Genomic DNA, 21,035 nt, shown 5'->3' with positions numbered 1-21,035 from the left:
TCAGCAGTCTATGCATCAAAGAAATAACTTTGATTACTTTTAATGTGGATTTTTTTTTCCTCTTTGTAAAGTCGACGCTGATATCTCTTTACAGCAAAAAGAAAAAAATATATAGAAATGAAAGGTCCGGACAAACATCGCCTTTGTTTTGATCCTCGCTTTGTTAGAAAAAGAAAAAATCTTCTTTCTCCTTGAAACTTTGTATCATGTATCCCTCCTGTTCTAAGAAGATTATTAGGACGGCCTCATAGGTGAAATTCCACCAGGCATAAAGAAGCGTCTGTGTTACATTAAAGGGGAATGCCACCCATGTAAACACGTCTCCGTAATTAGCTTTCGAGAAGGAACATCAGCTTTCTTGTTGAGATCTGTAGTTGCTGCTTGATGAGATAGCATGCGCCGTTCACTGCAGACCAAAGATGGATTTATGTACAAAGTGTTGATGTTTTCAGCATCAAAGGGGCTCTGTAATAAGATGGTGCCTCCAAAGCACCATCTAAGAGACACCCCACCGTTATTCTGCCTCCGTCTACAAGTTGTGGGCTTTTGGAAAGGGCAGAGCTGGTGATCCATTATAGCAGGGCTGGCCAACCTGCGGCTCTCCAGCTGTTGTAAAACTACAATTCCCACAATGCCCTGCTGTAGGCTGATAGCTGTAGGCAGTCTTTGCATGCTGGGAGTTGTAGTTTTGCAACATCTGGAGAGCCGCAGGTTGGCCATCCCTGCATTATAGCAATCAGTTGTGGTAGAAGTTGGACTGGGGTTCCTTGTGATTCTGATGGCTATAAGAGGAAATTACTCTCGAGGCCCAACCCCTATTCCATGAATAAAGTTTAATAGGTTTTGGATAAAAAACATAGACCCTAATGGCAAATGACCCTAAAGGCAAATGCCTTCAAAGGCAGCCACAATGTTTTTTTTTTTTCTCCTGGATCTTTTGGGCCCATTATGTTATCAAAGCCTGGGTTCACCAGAGAATCCTTTGCTACTCTGTTAGGTCAGTCTGACCGTTCTGATGGCCCAACCTACATCTATGAACCTAAGAATCTAGGAATGATGAGATTTGAGATCGCATAATATGAAGGTGACTGGTCAGAGCAACTAGCGAAATCTGGAAACTGGAAGGCGCCAGATTTGAGGGATATATTGGACCTTGATGCGCCACCATGTAGTATCTAAATCTGTCCATACACATTCGATTAACGTGGACAAATCCCATAGATGTTAACTGGATCAGATGAAAATCTAACGTACATACAAAGTATTGCGATTGTCCCCTAATGGAAGAGATCAGAGAAAATGAAGACCAGATATATTAGATCTCAAAAATGTCCTGCTGCCAGAAGGTAGCCAATGAAAAAGGTGTCTGGATGCGGCTCGTCTCCCTCTACCCTAATAAATAAGCAGGCATGTTTGGCCAAGTCAAGTGTGGATGTTCAAGGGGAGGTCAGGGAGATACTTGAGGACCATAAGACTGGCCAACAGGTATAATGACCATCTTAAAACCCAGATCTTCCTTGGGTCCAGGAGCACACAAAATTATATTATGGTTGGATAGTCATGGCACCTGTAAATATGGTCACACCACAAAGGAGTTGACCCTACCAAGGAGAGGTTTGAACTTACTACTTTGGTATTGAGGTCATGGAGGAAAAAGACGTGACTCAAGACCTTGATTTATCTAGCATACTCTAGTGGGCCATTTTAACCCAATAGGCATCAAAGCAATTGCCTGTCTCCCTCCCTGGTTAGAGGTGTGTTGATTGTGCAGAACGGACTCTAAATCCACCGAGTATCTCCACACAAGAAATCTAAACTCACAATCCACAGCAGACTTTAATGAATATTTACCGATACAGATAATACCTTCATAAGCATCGCAATGAAAAAAAACGATGAAAATAAATCTATATTTTCTTCTCTTTTGTTACTTAGAAACTGTGATCTCCTGGGTATGTACTTTGTCTCGGGAGCTGATATTTTATTGAAATTTTTCTTTATTGGTGGATTTTCATTCTCTAATTGCTTTTTAATTTTGAAAGCAAGTTATTCATAGTGAGTCCCGGAGGACAGGAGACAGAATCCGTAGTAAGCAGATGCCGAGAAGTTGCCGGTTAAGGATTGAGAACAGACAGGTTGTACATCCGGACATTGGTTCAATAGTCTCTAATCTCCGGCTAGAACTCCTTGGGACCTGAGTAGTTTGAGGATTAGTGGAAGAATGTCTACACATCAAAAATGAAGATGGGAAAAGACGTCAGCAAACTCTACTGCAACAACAGAAGTAATGGTAGATAAAGACTCCTCTGTCTACTTCAACTTCTCCTCAACCTTCTAACCTACTTAGAAGCTGATATACATACACAAAGGCATTATCCAACATTATATCAGTCCTCACAGAGTGGCCGACCCGAGGTGGTGATCATACCTACTTGGTCCCTGCTGCTGGGCTCGGTTTCTGCTGCTCCCAAGGCTGGCTCTTCGTCTTCCTTGTGTGCGGACATCAACATCCTGTTGACAGGGGTGCACGTGACCGCTGCAGCCAATCGCTGGCCTCAGCAGTGACCTGCACCCCGTGCTGTCACGGGACCATTTGTCATGATGCTGCGGCTAGTAATTGGCTGTAGCGGTCACGTGCCCCCACTTCCCCATGTAAACAGGTTGTTGATATCAGTGCACCAGAGAGAAGAAGAGCGGCCAAGAAGCGACAAAGACTGATCCCAGTGGCGGGGACCAGGTAAGTATATCACCACCGCAGGTCGGCTACGCTGTGAGGTGTGATATAATGTTAGATAACCACATTAAAGGGGGGTTTTAATTCATGGAATACTGTTAGGACAGGCCGACACTTTTTTGATCGGAGAGGGTCAGACTGCCGAACCTGACAATGGAGGTTCGCACTGTGACTTTCTCGAGGTTGTTTCCAGTATAGCTACCTGCTGTGCAGCTCTCTTCAAGTGGATGGTTAGTTAAAGGGGTCATACCACTGAAAGTATTTATTACCTACCCACAGGATAGGTAATAAATATTAGATTGCAGGCAGTCCGACTACTGGGACACTCTGCAAGCCCAAAGCACATGTAGGTCCACCATGACAGCGCTCCATCAGTGCCCCAGAAATGAATGGCTCGGTGGACTGGCATACGTTCTAACGCTTTATTCAGAGAGGGGGGCCCTCGTTCTTGGAATCGTTGGGGGTCTCCTGAAATCCAATATTTATCACCTTTTCATCCTGTGGGGGTAAAGGTGGTAAATGTTTTTCATTGGAAAGCCCCATTACACCCTCACCAATCAGAAAGTGATTTCTTAGGCTACTTTCACATCTGCGTTTTCCTTTCCGGTTTTGAGATCCGGCACAGTTTTGTCCCCGTTCATTGTCAATGAGGACAAAACTGAACAAACGAGTGCACCAGAATGCATTACATTCCGGTTTGTTGCATTCCCATAATAGACACAAAACCGCTGCAAGCAGCGTTTTTGTGTGCGGCATGGGAAACTGAACTGGCATAAAAAACCATGTAAATCAATGGGCGCCGTATCCAGCATGTTCGTTTTTTATATAATACAACCGGATCCGTTCTGAACGGATGCAGCCGGTTGTATTATTCAAACAGATGCGTTTTGCTGTGGTTTTGAGATCCCATGCCAGATCTCAAAACCGGACAGCAAGAAAACACATATGTGAAAGTAGCCTAAGCGATTTGTCATTTCCCATGATGGGACTACACCTTAAAGAAGTTGCCTCATCATAGACAATGGGGGCATATCGCTAGGATATGCCCCCGTTGTCTTCTAGGTGCTGGTCCCAGCAATATCGACAGCAGAGCCCCGCAAGGTGGTGGCTGGAGGATTTTGGTCTGGCCACCACCAAGCCGGCTCCCCATAGAAGTGAAAGGGAGCGTACCGCGCATGTGATGCCCCCGCTCCCATTCATTTCTATGGGGCCGACGGAAATAGCCGAGCCAGCACTCGGCTATTTCCATCGGCCCCATAGAAAATGAATTGAGGGTGGCTACGCATGCGCAGTGCGCCTTCCTTCACTTGCGGGGCTCCGTTCTTGATATAGGTGCAGGTCCCAGCGGTGGTACTCGCACGTATAAAACAATGGGGGCATATCCAAGCGATATGCCCCCATTGTCCATGGTGAGACAAAGGGGTTGTCCAGGGTTTTGATATCCAGGTTTTAAAGGGGTTGTCCAGGATTTTGATATCGTTTAAGATCCGATCGGCCGGGGTCCATGGTAAAGGCGACCGACAAATGATCTCGCTGCCTTTTAACCAGCCCCCTTCTCGGAATTATATTGGCCACTCAATATCAGCATACTCGTCTCTAAAACACTCTGCGCTGCCTTGAATTGAAATCACATTGCCGTGACATAACAATGAAGTCAGAAATTTAACCTGACCATTACAAGACAGTAAGGTAACGGGGTAACCCAGGGATGATAGAGGATAGCCCCTCTGTAGATCCGGTTACTGAATGGAGGGGTTGCATTGAATCGTTGCTCCCTTTTCAGGTCCGCGTGGCAGTCAAGTCCTACATATTAGCTTGTCGAATGCACTTTGGTCCTAGTAATGAACTTTGTAGAGGAAGAATCCGGCGGAGGTCGGACTGGATCGGATTGCTCCCCATTCACAGCCTCCAGCCGTTTCCTTTATGTGTCTCTCCCCGTGCGCGTCCGTCTCAGGCTCCGCTTTGGCCTCTCCGGGAAGACAGAACAAGGCTTGTTTTAAGGACTCTGGATGTTGACCGGTATCTGAGACCAGCAGCAGAAACCTTAGCGGCACGGAGCAGCCGTGATACCACGAACGTAGGCGTCACGTAGAAAAACGCCAGGCATGCGAGACGACACCTATCTGATATATATTCAGGGTAAACTTCCATACAGTCCGGAGATCTGGACGATCAGGCACAGCTCCATGGCTATGGTTTGGACCGTGTCGTATTTAAATATAGGCACCAGATGTTATATTGGAAGGGATGCAGAACATGAGGATTTCCGTTCCTACGGCAAGTTCTCCATTAGTGTTGAGCGAATCGACTTCAATCCGAATTTCAGGATCAATTTGATTTGCCGCAAAGCCGAATTTCCTCGCGCTTTGTGGTGGAGAATTAATTTTCCTGAAATGGCGGGAAAATAAACCATACTCACCTCATCCATTTGTCGCTGCAGCTATCTTGATTGAAGATGGTGACGTATGACGCTGGTGAGATTTTGTTTGCGTGGTGACAATCAAGATGGCCACGGCGGCCTCTACGCGATCACATGGATAAGGTAAGTATTTTTAATTTTTTCTTACCGGATTAACCCCTGAAAGGCCTAAATGTTAAGCTCAGATGCATGCGATCAGTGATGAATGCGGCATCTGAGGGCTTCAATGACGGACGGGGAGCGGCGCGATCGCCGTTCCCAATCATTGTGCCTGCTACATACAAAGAAACGCGCTTCATGACGAAGTAAATTCGTCACGAAGCAAAATTCGGCAAATCAGCCAAATCAAATTTTTTATTAACTTCCCCCAACACTGTTCTCCACGCCACAGTTTATATACCAGTCCATTAACCCTTAGCGCCACCATGACGGATATGAACGCAAAAACCGCTCATCCACCAATGATGACAACGATGTGCTGGAGCCACAGTATCGGCACCCATGTGTCTGGTGCGGATCAATGCCCTGGATCCACGAGCCACAGTATCGGCACACATGTCTCTGGTGCGGATCAATGCCCTGGATCCACGAGCCACAGTATCGGCACCCATGTGTCTGGTGCGGATCAATGCCCTGGATCCACGAGCCACAGTATTGGCACCCATGTGTCTGGTGCGGATCAATTCCCTGGATCCACGAGCCACAGTATCGGCACCCATGTGTCTGGTGCGGATCAATGCCCTGGATCCACGAGCCACAGTATCGGCACCCATGTGTCTGGTGCGGATCAATGCCCTGGATCCACGAGCCACAGTATCGGCACCCATGTGTCTGGTGCGGATCAATGCCCTGGATCCACCAAGGAAAAGAAGGCAAATAAGGTAGAAAAGCAGAAAATTCTAATAATACATGTTGCAATTTACAGAAAAGTCACAGAGACATCACGTTATGCCGCCAAGTTGGTCAAAATGCTGCCCCAGACCCTGCGGCACTATGGATGAAACATCACAACCATTACATGTCCGTTTTACTAACTACTTGCATCCCCCATGTAATAACAATTCAGGAGCATCTACTCTTATGACTCTATGCTGTGCCGTTCCTCTATTATTCCTGTTAGAAGTCATGAATGAATTGGCAGCAGTTTTTAATGAAGGTTCAGATGGGTGTTACCAGTTGGGAGGGGGGTGTCCCTGCAAAGTCTGACACTGATTGGACAGTGTCAGCCTGTGCAGGGCATACCGCCAACTGGTAACGCCCATATGAATCTTTATTGTAAACTGTTTGTAATTCATTCATAACTTAGGAACAGTAGGAATAATAGAGGAATGGCAGAGAGTTATAAGCATAGATGCTCCAGAATTGTTATATCCCAGAGAATGCAAGTAGTTACTAAAACAGACATTCCAGGAGAGGTGACGGCTCCTGTTTAAAGGCGTTATGTCACGATAAATGGTAAAAAATTGAGCACGTGCTTCCGTCTCAGTGAGGTGGACAGAGAAATTAGAAAAAGAGCAAACAGCAGGTGGCGCTGTACAGATAGATTTTATTGAATAGCTCAGCGGCAATGCTAAAAGTTTAATTACATGCAATTATAAAAGTATTCAGATCTGGTTGCTGGTTTGAAAAATGTACAATATTTTTCACGGGACAACCCCTTTATGTTCCCAGCGGTCGGACCCCCGCCGATCAGATGCTTATCCCCTATTCTGTGGATCCAACCCTATTAGGCTTACAGCTGAGACTTTCATTCTGGTCACTGCCTCTCTGAAAATAATTGTGGCATAAAAGTGATATTTTATTCCCCACCTGAAGAGCCAAATTTGGTTATTCTAACATAAAACGGCGCCATTAATTTTACACAATTTGCATCCCTTCTGCCGAGTCTCAGTGTGACAGTATGTGCTGAGCCTATTAAACGTAAAAAAAAATCATGACAACCACGATAAAAGAGAAAAGGACAATTTCCTGCTTTCATAAAGCGGTCACTAAACGCACTGTAATTTACCATTCATCATCCCTTGTAACATTCAGCCCCGCAGTCATCGGACTGAACACAGCTTCGCAAAACACTTCCACGGTCATTACATACAACCGCTGGATGGGAGCCTAATACTATAGATAATGGGCGCCCAAGGCTGACTGGTGTGTGCGGGGAGAGGAGGCCGGCCGGCTGGTCCGATCACACACAAGACTGAAAAACAATACCTGCCGGCCATGATAGAGAGGTGTCAGGACACATAGACAGGGCGGCATCCGCCACGAGGCAAGATGAGTCTCTCACCTCAGGTGGCGGCTGACCTGCCTCTGCAGTTTACGGCAGTGGTCCCCAACCACTGGGCCATGGACCAGTACTGGGCCGTAGACCATCTGGTAGTACTGGTCCACGAGGAGAGCTGTTGTTGAGTGGCGGAGACGGGAACTATTGGTTCCTGTGCCTAGCTGTTTGGTCTCATAGGCTGAAGGCCACTAGGCTGCTAGGACCTGAGGCCTATGAGGCAGTGATAACGTGCAGGAGGCTACGATGACATCATTGCGACCTCCTGCGCCTGGTCACAGGTGGCGTGATAGAAAGGTGTCAGGATACATAGACAGGGCCGCATCTGTCAGGAGGGAAGATTAGTCTCTCACCTCAGGTGGCGGCTGACCTGCCTCTGCAGTTTACGGCAGTAGTTCCCAACCACCGGCCATGGACCAGTACTGGGCCGTAGACCATCTGGTGGTACTGGTACTGTTGAGTGGTGGAGACGGGAACTATTGGTTCCTGTGCCCAGCTGTTTAGCCTCATAGGTTGAAGGCCACTAGGCCTGAGGCCAATGAGGCATTTTTTTTAACTTTTTATTACATTTATGGATACTACTGGGGGCACTATATCTAAAGAAGCACTACTGGAGGGATATAATTAAAAAGACCACTATAGGGGGGCACTATATTAAAAGAGGCCACTACTGGGGGGGCAATATATTTAAGGGGCACTATAAGTAAAGAGGCCACTGCAGGGGGCCAGTTTATGTAAAGAGGCCACACCTGGGGGGGATTATATGTAAAAAGGCCAAACCCGGGGGGAGCATTATATGTAAAGAGCCCACTACTGGGGGGATTATATGTGAAAAGGCCACTACTGGGGGGGGGGGCATTATATGATTATATGTAAAGGGGCCACTACTGGGGGGGCATTATATGTAAAGAGGCCACTACTGGGGGGGAGCATTATATGTAAAGAGGCCACTACTGGGGGGGGCATTATATGTGAAAAGGCCACTACTGGGGGGGGGGGGCATTATATGTAAAGGGCACTACTAGGGGGGGGGGGGATTTTATGTAAAGAGGCCACTACCGGGGGGAGTTATATGTACAAAGGGCACTACTGGGGGGGTCATTATATCTACTGGGGCCTAATCAGGGATGATTGCCAAGTAGGGGCATAAAAGGAGGCATTAATACTCAATAATTGTGTTCACCTATGCAGAAACAAGTTGAGGTCACGAGACATCATGGTGATCTGTGCAGGACTGAGAAAAAGGAAGGAGAACGACTCCAGCCAGAGGAGACATCACCTGTAGGTCACTGAGTGGAGGCCTAAACGGGATTATTAGTGACCGGGTCATGGTGTAGCGGTATTATTTGGCTTTTATAAAGTGTTATTTTTGACAATGTTGGACACATATTGTGTAATATGCACTTTATTGTGTTTTATTATGTACGTGATTAACCTCCGCTTTCCCAAATGCAGCGGTCTATTTCAGCACGCTACCAAAACTGATCAGAAATGGTTTGAGGAACATGACAAAGAGATCAAGGTGATGCCTTGGCCTCCAGATTCCCAAAATCTCAATCCAATTGCCATCTGTGGGATGAGCTGGAAAAACAAGCCAGATCCACGTAGGCCGCGCCGAGCAACCTCCAGGACTGAAAGGATCTACTGCTATTGTAAGAGACCGCCAGAGGTCTACGTGGAGTCCATGTCTCCACAGGTCACAGGTGTTTTGGAGCCATGAGGGGGGCCTACACCATATATATATATATATATATATATATATATCTATATCAGGGATGTCAAACTCATGGCCCTCCAGCTGTTGCAAAACTACAATTCCCAGCATAATAGCTGTAGGGTGTCTGAGCATGATAGAAGTTGCAGTTTTGCAACAGCTGGAGGGCCACAAGTTTATGATTGCTGATTTATATGCATTTATGATTTATATATGTTATTCTGCTATATTCATGGGCACAGATCATCTTGCTGTGCAGGAAATCTCGCACTGTGCCGCACACGAACAGATCCGCAGCACTGTCCAATTCCAAGGACTATAAAGCATTTAAAATTAATAATTTGGCCCATTTAAATTAGCTGCTTTTGGGGTGCAGAACATACGTCACCACAACTAGGCCTTAGTGTGATGTGTTAGACCGTCTATAGCCCAGCAAATCACTTTTTTGCAGTTTGATCCAGAATTTGATCGCCCCGCACTGAAGCAGATACGATGACATGTCCACTGGTACCTGGAATCTTGCTGCCCTCTGCTGGTCAGCAGATGTACATGCAACCATTTCTTCTGTACAGATGCAGCAGAGCTGGGTGTGTTATTTGGCGTAGGCACATCTTGCTGACTGATACGTGAGGAAGTAAACCTTCTGTGCTATGGTAGCTCAGAGTTAAATCCAGCTCTGCTACATCTGCATCTAAAGAAGTTTACTTTATAAGCTTAACAAGAGGAATTCTCTTAGAATCAGCAGGAGTTGTGTTTTTTTTTTTAAACCAGAAATAATTAGTAATCCTTGCTGCGTAGAATTATGGAAAATGCTTCAAAATCATACTAGGAAAGTGTCGGTAATAGAGAAAATTACATTCTAATAATATGTAAATTCTATATATTAAACGGATTACAAAAACGTTGCTGCGTTCTTTTACAAACAGCACCACACCTGTCCACAGGTTCTATTTGGTATTGCAGTTTAGCCCCATATACTTCAAATACAGCTGAGCTGCAGTACCATGCACAACCTGTGGATAGGTGTGGTGCTGTTTTTGAAGGAAGCAGCCATGTCTTTCTAATCTGGGTCAGTGATGTACCTTCAATGGAGGTAGACCACGTAACTGCTTTAGGGCTCAGAGGGGCCCCGTACTGAATGCTGCCTTCTTTCTCTTCCAAATGTAAAAACATTGCATTTTATGCAATTTTCAGTGCAAACAGATGATTACAGTAACTGTATACATTCCTATGCACTGAGCTCCCCCTAGTGGTGACTGCGGGCTAACAGCTTTGTAATAGATGGGAATCTGGAGGTTTACCAGTGTATGTGTGCCAGCTGTCTGGTGTGACTACATTGAGAAATACGCTGTTTATAATGAGCGCTATATCTATGAAGCACCTGTTCCACTTTTCTGACATCAAATCAGGGGCAACAATACTCAGAAACTGAACTCATTTCATGGAAAGCTTTCAGGCTAAATGCCCCCCAAATTTACACTTTAAGGTAAAGTCTGAGCTCATGGATCTCCATTTATGCCATTTTATGGCAAGTCAGTGTGATGTGAATTTCCCCTAAAAATCTCTTTTTCAGTCATAATGAACCCCAAACCCAACCAGCGAACAGGACAGCTTAAAAACTAAATCCAACTTTATCACGCTCCAATGCATAAAACATTTTTTTTTATTTATTAAAAACATCCTATTATTCTGTGTATACAGCTCCCAGGCACGCCTATGTGTCTCCATGGTAACACACTACAAATGATTTGCGTAGTCTGATCCCGTAGTCATATTCCCACCCACATGTCACCTACTTCTTGATATCCCGCCAAAAGTGCATTGGCAAGAAGTATGGGAACAGAAGGAAAGAATTAGCACTGCTGTGTCAGACTACAAAGGGATTGCTTGTAGTCTGTTGCCAAGGAGACAAATCATTTTCAGATTCTTGTTTGATATTATTTGCTACATTTGTGTTACATGCATTGGAACACAAAATGGTCAGACCTATATCATCCATAGGGGTTTTCCAGACAATTTTTTTATATTGTCCCCCCCCCCCCCCCAGTCAGCGGTACTTCCGGCTCTGGACTGCTGGTCTCCGTCTGTCAACTTTGCCACTGCATCCAATGACTGGCCTGAGTGGTGGTGTGTTACTGAGCAGCATGTGCCGCTTGGGGACACAGACATGTCGCTGCTGAAGCCAATCCCTGGCAGCAGCAGCACCAGTGCGGATGTTGAAAGACAGTGAAGAGAGCCAGGGCACTGGAAAGAAGCGTCGAGGAGCGGTGAGTGTGAGCTGCTTTTCAGGCAGTGTTGGCTGAGGGGCAAATTAGAAGAAAACTGGACATGGCGCACGGGATTCCTCAGCATTTCTGGACTGGACCAATGCTCCAGCCCAGCACACAACTCCGGGGCTCTCCAGCAGTCACATATAATAACATTGCCTGCATTGTTCTGCATCTTACCTGAAGGCTCCTCTGGCGTAGGAGCCGGAATCTCTTCTTCATCTGTCACTGCCGTGTCATCCTCCAGCATTTCAGTAGTTGATACCTAGGGGGGGAAAAAAAAAAAGCTAATTACTAAGAATTCATATTTTGGAACAATGTTATTTTATTTCTATCCTTTCGAAGATATGATTACTGAAATGTTTATAACTTATAGGCAGTAGTCCATGTTCTCAATGCAACATATGGTAATGCTGCTCAGCGACAGACGGGACTTTAAGGCGTTGGCCATAATGGTTTGTTTTTTTTTAGTTCCCCAGAATTAGGAAACTTCTTTAAGCTGTTGCTAGGTTACAGTAAATGACAGCGTGCACCCATGATACATTGGTGAGTCCCAATCTCCTGATTCAGCTCAATCACAAGACCATAGGTTGCTAGGCAACGACCAAACATGGACCAGAACCTCCCGATCCGGGGATTGATAGATCGATGCCAGAACCTGCTTCATGATAGTGGGTCAATGTGATCTACAGACGCAATTGTAAAAAGCGCCACATGTACAGAAAAATCACTATCATTATCAGGAAATTAAATAAACTGGGGTAAGGTTAAATTCTTGTGTTCGGACAAAAGTCTCATGCGTATATATATTTTCTTAAAAATAAAAAAATATATAATAAAATGATTTTGATGGGTACGTAAAAAAAGGGAAGAGGCTACATCAGATATTAGTCCTGGCGTTATGTAAAGAGGTAAATGCTCCTAAGGGGGGGTTACAATAATCAACACCAGAGCGATTCATTCACAGCTACATAGTGTCAGCGCCTGATACTGCTAAGGCTACTTTCACACTAGCGTTTCTATTGACGGATCTTAATACCGGAAAAAAACGCTTCAGTTGTGAATGGAGTCAAAACGTAACTGAACAGAACGGAGTGCTCCAAAATGCATTCTGTTCTGTTTGGTTGCGTTCTTATACCGGAGAGCAAACCTCAGCATGCTGCGGTTTTCTTTCCGTCATAAGATGCGAAGCAAGACGGATGGGGATGGATCCATTTTCTCGGACACAATAGAAAACGGATCCGTCCTCCATTGAATTTCAATGGAGTTAATGACGGATCCGTCTTGGCAATTTTAAAGATAATGCAACCGGATCCGTTTATAACGGATGCAGACGGTCGTATTATCAGCTGAAGTGTTTTTGCTGATCCCTGCCGGATCCAGCAAAAACGCTAGTGGGAAAGTAGCCTAAGGCGTATGCGAAGAATGAAGACTGCAGGACATAAGAGCCATTACAAAAATAAGGAGGTAAATACAGTTTTGGAAACAATGTAATTAATAATAAATAAAATATGTCTGAGTGAATATTATTTGTATAAAGTAACAATGTATCAAAAAGAAAGCATAGCACAAAACTTCCTAGAACAGAAACATAGTCAGGGGTTCATTTCAAGACTTTTATTTAACCTGTAGGGTTTAAAATGAAGAGATACCGAGTCCAAAACGAGATAAATGTATAAAAATGTGAATTTAGAACCATCAATCAGGGAGTCCATGAAAATTGCCTTGGCCAACCTTAAAACTAGGTCCTAGGACCTTATTATATGTAGCGCAGATAATCTTTGACCCCACTGTTGTATATATGGAGGATCTTGACAATTTTTGTAAAACAAACAGAAACCCAGAACATCATCAGCAAATCACAAGTCTCACAGACCTCTATTTTTTCTGGAATTTCTTCTCTTACTTGTAATCTGTCTCATTGTATATACCCTTTCCTCCAGAAACACATATAAGGTTTAAAATCCTTTCCCAGGGACTCAGCCTCCTTGCCGTCTATCCTTTATGATTCATTATGGAAAGCCACTTGTCTGTGGTTCACCCTAGACATAACTGGTTTATACTCTAACATACCTCATGAAAAACGGATTACTTGCGTGGCACATTTCCTTGATAGGAATCCCTTTGTGCCCACAGCCCAGTAGGACTTTACCCTCCATAATATATATTTTATACACTCACGCGAGTTCTCATTGGGGGGTCTCATTGGCAGACTCTAGGCACCGCCATGGGCACGTGGTTCGCCCCAAGATTTGCATATCTGTATGTATGTCTCTTCAAAGAGCTTTCTGTTACATTTTCTACCATTGATTGACAATTAGAATTTTATTTGGAATGGTATTATCGAAGAAGCAATGAAGGACACAACCTAAGAACGATTGGCTTCATGTATTTACAGGCACACAGTCTAGCAATAAGATTGAATATCTGGTCCTGGTATTGTCCAGTCGAAGACAAAATTGTCACAAAAGACATTTTCTAAGAAGGTGGATAGCAAAAGTTATCTTGAATTCAGCGGCACATGTCATAAAAAAATAAAGTGAACATGGGTGTACAATCAGCTAGAGCGGCCGAGCAGACATCAAATGTAACTAATGGGAATTCCAAGCATAGTGCGTGGAGACCAGGGCTGTGGAGTCGGTAGATAAATGCTCCGACTCCGACTCCTCAGTTTTTTGTACTTCCGACTCCGACTCCGACTCCCCGACTCCGACTCCTCTGTATTTAATATGCAAATGTATTTTATACATTCCTTGAAGGAAAGAAAGAAGTTCTTCTAAGCTCTTCTAGCACAGAGAGGTAGTTGGGCAGAAGCTGCTGCCTTCTCCTTTGTGTGCTGATCTTCTGCTGAAGACAGGGCAGTGGGAGGATCCAAGAAGGGACATTTATTTTAAAACATGATTTCCCTAGAAGAATCCCATAGTCATGTTTAAAGTTTAAGATAACATTCTGAGTTTACACGTTTTATAGCCTTAGCTGAATGACAGCAGTTTTTCCAATGGTTTACAGCAGGGATGTCAAACTCGTGGCCCTCCAGCTGTTGCAAAACTACAACTCCCATCATGCCTGGGCATACTACAGCTATCAGGGAATGATAGGAGTTGTAGTTTTGCAACATCTGGAGGGCCATGAGTTTGACATCCATGGTTTACAGCTTCAGTCTTGAACTATTGACCCTCCATTCCCTTCACTTATACAAGTGTCTCTAGTCCTGCAAAACACATATTTACTTAATCCCTTATCAGTGAGAGGCTCGGTAAACCATGGGCATTGTGTTCCCTGTAACATCAGAACACAACACAATGGAAAGTATATGTATTGCCACTCCTAATTGTGCATTGCGTGCCATATAGTGAAGCATATGAAAAGCATGCTTCTTCACATCACTGAACGCGTTTGTTTTGCGGTTACGTGAGACACTGCATGCATTGGCCTTTATTCTTACAGTAGAGAAGTCATTAATTATAACTGTTTATGAATTCGGACATTTAAACTTGCTTTTTTATTTTTTTATTCCAATTTAAATTTAGTAGGAGTCGGAGTCGGAGTCGGTTCATTTTTTGCCGACTCCGACTCCAGGTACCCAAAATTGACTCCGACTCCGACTCCTCGACTCCGACTCCACAGCCCTGGTGGAGACAGGCGGAAATGGCCATAACTTTTCTTTTTTTTTTTATATATTATGCCTATCAAACAGACATCTCTGAATGTTCACAATAGATGACAGAAATGGGAGATGTTCTGGATTCTGAAGCTAATTACCTTAGCACCCTATGGGTTAAATGGAAGTCTAGAAATGAATCTCTGACAATGGCGCACATTTACTAATCCTCTAGATCAGCGGTTCTCAACCTAGGGGTCGCAACCCCTTTGGGGGTCGATCGGCCCTTTCCGGGGGGGGTCGCCTGAGGCTTCCTATTAGGGCTGCCTGATTGTAGCGTTACATTACCCTACTTCGTGAGATTTCCCTACCTCCTGACTTCCCGTCGCACTGCTAATGACGTGAGGAGGCGTTCCTGAGTTTTGACGATCTGCGCATGCGCAAACCGACAGTTTATGGAAAATCTCAGCGGAGTTCAGCTTCACACCGGGACACTGCGCATGCGCCGGCCGGAGTTGGCCGCGCTTGCGCACTGGGCCGTAATATTTCCCTACTAAGGCTCTCTTGCACATGCGCAGTGTCCCGGTGTAAAGCTGAACTCCGCTGAGATTTTCCATAAACTGTCGGTTTGCGCATGCGCAGATCGTCAAAACTCAGGAACGCCTCCTCACGTCATTAGCAGTGCGACGGGAAGTCAGGAGGTAGGGAAATCTCACGAGGTAGGGTAGTATAACACTACAAATAGGAGAGAGATTGTTTCACACAGGAGTAACATACTTTACACGCAAAGACAGTTATGTGCGCAGTTTAGGACACATGAGGGGACACATAGGGCCATGAGGGGGACCAGCATAAGATGATATATGTCTTCTGCTGGCACCCCTCATGGCCCTATGTGTCATAGCACACATCCCCTATAACAGCGTACTCCACAGATCCACCCCATACCAGCGCCATCCACAGGTCCCCCATAACAGCGTCCTCCACAGATCCCCCATAACAGCGTCCTCCACAGATCCCCCATAACGGCGCCCTCCACAGATCCCCCATAACAGCGTCCTCCACAGATCCCCCATAACAGCGTCCTCCACAGATCCCCCATAACAGCGTCCTCCACAGATCCCCCATAACAGTGCCATCCACAGGTCCCCCATAAGTGTCCTCCACAGATCCTCCATAACAGCGTCCTCCACAGATCCCCCATAACGGCATCCTCCACAGATCCCCCATAACAGCGTCCTCCACAGATCCCCCATAACAGCGTCCTCCACAGATCCCCCATATAACAGCGTCCTCCACAGATCCCCCGTATAACAGCGTCCTCCACAGATCCCCCATATAACAGCGTCCTCCACAGGTCCCCCACAACACAGCGTCCTCCACAGATCCCCCACAACACAGCGTCCTCCACAAATCCCCCACAACACAGTGTCCTCCACAAATCCCCCACAACACAGCGTCCTCCACAGATCCCCCACAACACAACGTCCTCCACAAATCCCCCACAACACAGCGCCCTCCACAGATCCCCCCACAACACAGCGCCCTCCACAGATCCCCCACAACACAGCGTCCTCCACAGATCCCCCACAACACAGCGCCCTCCACAGATCCCCACAACACAGCGCCAATTACAGAACTACCTAACACCTTGTAATAGACTGGCATACATCTTGCATATCAGATATTTACATTACAATTCATAACAGTAGCAAAATTAGTTATGACGTAGCAAGGAAAAAAATGTAATGGTTGGGGGTCACCACAACATGAGGAACTGTATTAAGGGGTCACGGCTTTAGAAAGGTTGAGAACCACTGCTCTAGATGGCGTAAGCTTAGACCGGCGGTCTAGACCTGCACCAGATTTATCACAGGGGTTGAAGCCGGGTGTTAAATTTGGCGCATGGCCGACACTTTTCTCTGACTCTATACCTATAACTATTGGTTGGATTGCTTTGAGACAGAGTTTTAGGCCAGAATTGCGGCACAAATCTGAAGCTAAATGGTGTATCAGAGGCCCCCGCTGTTTCATGTGAAACTTCACCCCTTTCCATGTCGGGAAAAAAAAGGGTAGAAACCCTGGATGCCCCACTTTTTGGTGCAGGCACATTAGTAAATCTGGGCCAATCTGTTTCTGTTCCCAGAGGTGTGGCGTTTTGCTTTTTTTGATACATTGTTACCAGGGGCGTAGCTAAAGGCTCATGGGCCCTGGTGCAAGAGTTCAGCTTGGCCCCCTTCCCTCAGTGCTTTGTGTGTCTTCTTATGCGGCACAAGGGTCTTTGGGCCCTGTCAGGCTCCTGGGCCCGGTAGGGACTGCTACCTCTGCACCCCCTATAGCTACGCCCATGATTGTTACTTTATACAAATAATAAAAATAAAATTCAAACATTTCTTGTATTTAATAAAGAGGACCTGTCCCCGCTCCTGACAGGCCTGGTTTAATAGCTTCATGCATTCCCCATGTAATAACAATTCTGGAGCATCTATTCTTATGACTCTATGTTGTGCCGTTCCATTATTATTCCTGCTAGAAGTTATGAATGAATTGCCAGCAGTCTGCAGTAAGGGTACAGAGGGGTGTAACCAGTTATGGGGGGTGTACCTGCACAGACTCGCTCTATCCAATCAGTGCTGCCATTTTCAGACTGGGCAGGTACACCCCCCAACTGGTTACCTCCTCTTTGTACCCTTACTGCAGACTGCTAGTAGAAATAATAGAGGAATGGCGCAGCATACAGACATAAGACTAGAGGCTCCAGAATTATTATTACATGGGGAATGCTTGAAGCTATTAAAACAGACAGGTCAGGAGAGGGGACGGGTCCTCTTTAATTATCAATTACATTGTTTGCAAAACTGCATTTATCTCCTCCTTTTTATAACGGTTCGGCTACACAGAGATCTTGGTAGCATGACATTATTATAGACATTATTTTTTATTTAGAAGAAAATATATTTTTACCGTGAGACTTTTGTCTAAAAACAAGAACTTCACTTTATTGTATTTCCTGTTATTTGTGGTCAAAATTGTGTCTGTCTGTAGATCACAATTGACCCTTCTTTCTCCTAAGGCTGCGATGGCTACACCTCCAGCACTCCAGCTGTGGTATAACTACAACTCCCAAAATGCGCACTTGCCTGGCTGTCGTAATTTCACCACTGCTGGCGTGCCGGAGGTTATCCATCACTGTCCTAAAGCAAGAAGCCCCCTGCCCCGTGACACTGACATGACCTAGTACAGAGATCAGCAGCGCCGGCTGTTCAGAAACTACAACTCCCAGAATGCTTAATTCACTTCTGTGGGAGTAAGTAGAACAGCTGAGCATGTTTGCATGCTGGGAGTTGTAGTTTCAGGGCAGCTGAAGGTTGCTGATCCCTGACCTAGTAGGTCATATTGATAAGGATGGCACCATTAGAACAACCACTTTAATACCACTATCACATACCAGCAGCAGCAGCCTACTTGTTGATGGTACTTTCCACACATCAACATATTTTTACATGCTAAAAAATATAAGTTAAAGGGGTTATCCCATCATAATGATCACTGTTAAATCTGTTAATGATTTGACAGTGATCATTTTTGTAAATATACTTTATTAACAAATTCCCACCGATTAGGATAAAATTCATCCCCACTTACCTTATTGTTGTGACTCGGTCTCCCCTGGTTACGACCACCGCTCTTCTCCAAAATCCCGATCCCAGAAGACTCCTTCTTTTCTCCCGGCCGGGCCGCTTGCTGTCCTGAACGCGCACGCTGCCGCGCATGCGCGACGGTGACTTCTTCCCGGCCAGAATAGTACAGAGCTGCGAACGCGCACGCCGGCTCTGTATTATACTGGCCAGAAATAAGTCACCATGGCGCATGCGCGGCAGCATGCGCGTTCAGTCCAGCGCGCGGCCCGGCCGGGAGAAGACTTCAATCAAGATGAAGCCCGCCCCCAGCCAGAATCCAAGAAGTGAACGCGCAGTGGCAGCAGGTAAGTATAAAAACGCAAAGTGGGATAACCCCTTTAAAATAGAGGCAATGAACACATATCATACAGATGATAGAGCAAGGACCAGCAACCTTCGGCACTGCAGCTGCAGGGAAACTACAACTCCCAGAATGCAAACATGCTCGTCTGTCCTTCTATGTCAGGCATGCTCAGCCTGCGGCCCTCCAGCTGTTGCAAAACTACAACTCCCAGCATGCCTGAACAGCCTACACCTATCAGCCTTCAGCAGGGCATGGTGGGAGTTGTAGTTTTACAACCGCAGGTTGGGCATCCCTGTTCTATGTGCATGAAGCATTCTGGGAGTTGTAGTTTCTGAACAGTCGGAGTGCTGGAGGTTGCTGATCCCTGTGAGAGACGACGCATTTGACAACATATAACCCGTACAGCGCCGCCTCTCCAAAATTAGCGCCATACTGGGAAAGTTCCTATTAACAAGATTATTTTTGTGATGTGACCATAACAGGTGAGGACTACACTTTAATGCAGCGTTCCTCAACTTGTTGCAAGACTACAACTCCCAGCATGCACTGGCATACTGCAGCTGTTGGGGCATGATAGGGGTTGCATTTTTTAAAACAGCTGGTGGGCTATACATTGGGCAACACTGCTCTTGTCCATACCATAGACTGTAATAGGGGAGCTGCATCTAAAGTCAGACATGATGAGATCTGTGGGACTCCCACACAGCTCCCTGCACTGCAGCCCCCCCTGGAATCCTGCAGGCTCACCTTCATGGCAGCAGTCTGCGCTCTCTGGGTCCTGTCCTGCGGCTGTGATATCTCGGGGGCCCCTCCTGTGGTTGGGGGCGCTCATCTGCTGCTCGCTAAAGCATGTAAACACAGACTGAGTGGAGGGCGGAAGTGACGTCACGCAGGGCCTGCAAAGCCAGGAGTAGGGAGGAGGCGGCCATGTTGTGTGTGGCAGCAGAGCCTCTCCAGCACCAAGGACAGCGCTGAAGGATATACTCCGCTTATCTCCTATGTATTTCTCTATATAAAGCCACCTTCAATGGGCATGACTCAGGTCTATCATCTAACTGCTGTGCATAAGTGTAAATACCACAACTCAGCTATTGAGACCCCAATGAATACAAAGTGAATGTCAATCTTACCTCCATTCATATGTGACATCAGCATCTTTCTGAAATATGTTTTAAGTCTGTTTTATTTTGCAGCTTGTTACTTGGAAACCATCGGCAAGTAGGGTTATTCCTGTCCACAATAACTTTATTCTACCCATGCCTTGCCCATCTATTACTTGTCCGATAATAGGAATGACCAAGGTGTAATATATTAGTGGGAGATTGCTGGGGGTTTCTGCGTCATGTCACTGGGTCACGTGAGACATGGGGGGGACATATCACAACTACGGCAATGATGTCAACACGCGGAGACCAAAGGAGATGGAACCCAGCAGTGGGGAGTAGGTAAGTATGTTTCCCTCAGCAAGTCCGGTAATGTTGGGGGGCTCTACGATCCCCAAAGATGGAAAGCCACTTTAGGTCATCAATATCTGATTGGTGGGGGTCCAGCTGTCGGAAGGGGCCAAGGCACCTTTCCAAGCGCTGCATCGTCTTCCTCAGCACCATAGAAGTGAATGGGGCTCAGCTGCAATACCTAACACAGCCACTAGGCAATGTACCACGCTGTGCTTGGTAGGCCGTGGCTCTCAGAAGACCGCCACCAATCAGATATTCATGGCCTATCCTAAGGACAGGTCTTCGATATGTAAGTCTTGGAAAGCCCGTTTAAAGCTGGGATAAATTACAGCATGTTGTCCTCTAAAATATGTTAATTTATGCCAAAGTATGTTTGCCTATGTCACCACATGGACTTCCATGATATATGAAAGTACCATAAACAATGGTGTAAAGATCTACACAACTACAGGTAAAGGGTCCTTGTCATGCGCGAGACATGTAGACATTAGTGGGATACTTCAAGGATATGTTCCTCTAAGGTCCTGGCTGGCTGGTCTCCTGGTCCCTAACATTTCACATGCTGGCTTCTGGTTGGACAA

The 21,035-nt window shown here is 45.8% G+C and overlaps 1 protein-coding gene across 1 annotated transcript in view; it reads right to left on the bottom strand.

Moving 5' to 3' along the window:
• Nucleotides 1-19,870, bottom strand: part of LOC122920714 (transmembrane protein 263-B-like) — a 150,053-nt gene extending 130,183 nt beyond the window's left edge. The window contains exons 1-2 of the mRNA XM_044270425.1: nt 19,745-19,870; nt 11,593-11,677 (exon numbers count right to left, since the gene is read on the bottom strand). Of these exons, the coding sequence (XP_044126360.1) occupies nt 11,593-11,677; nt 19,745-19,750 (91 nt within the window). The 5' untranslated portion in view covers nt 19,751-19,870. The remainder of the gene's footprint in view (nt 1-11,592; nt 11,678-19,744) is intronic.
• Between the last annotated feature and the right edge of the window lie 1,165 nt (nt 19,871-21,035).

The sequence above is a fragment of the Bufo gargarizans genome, chromosome 10 (genome assembly GCF_014858855.1).
Source record: "Bufo gargarizans isolate SCDJY-AF-19 chromosome 10, ASM1485885v1, whole genome shotgun sequence".
In the NCBI taxonomy this organism is placed as follows: domain Eukaryota; kingdom Metazoa; phylum Chordata; class Amphibia; order Anura; family Bufonidae; genus Bufo; species Bufo gargarizans.
This window is presented reverse-complemented; position numbering and strand designations above follow the sequence as displayed.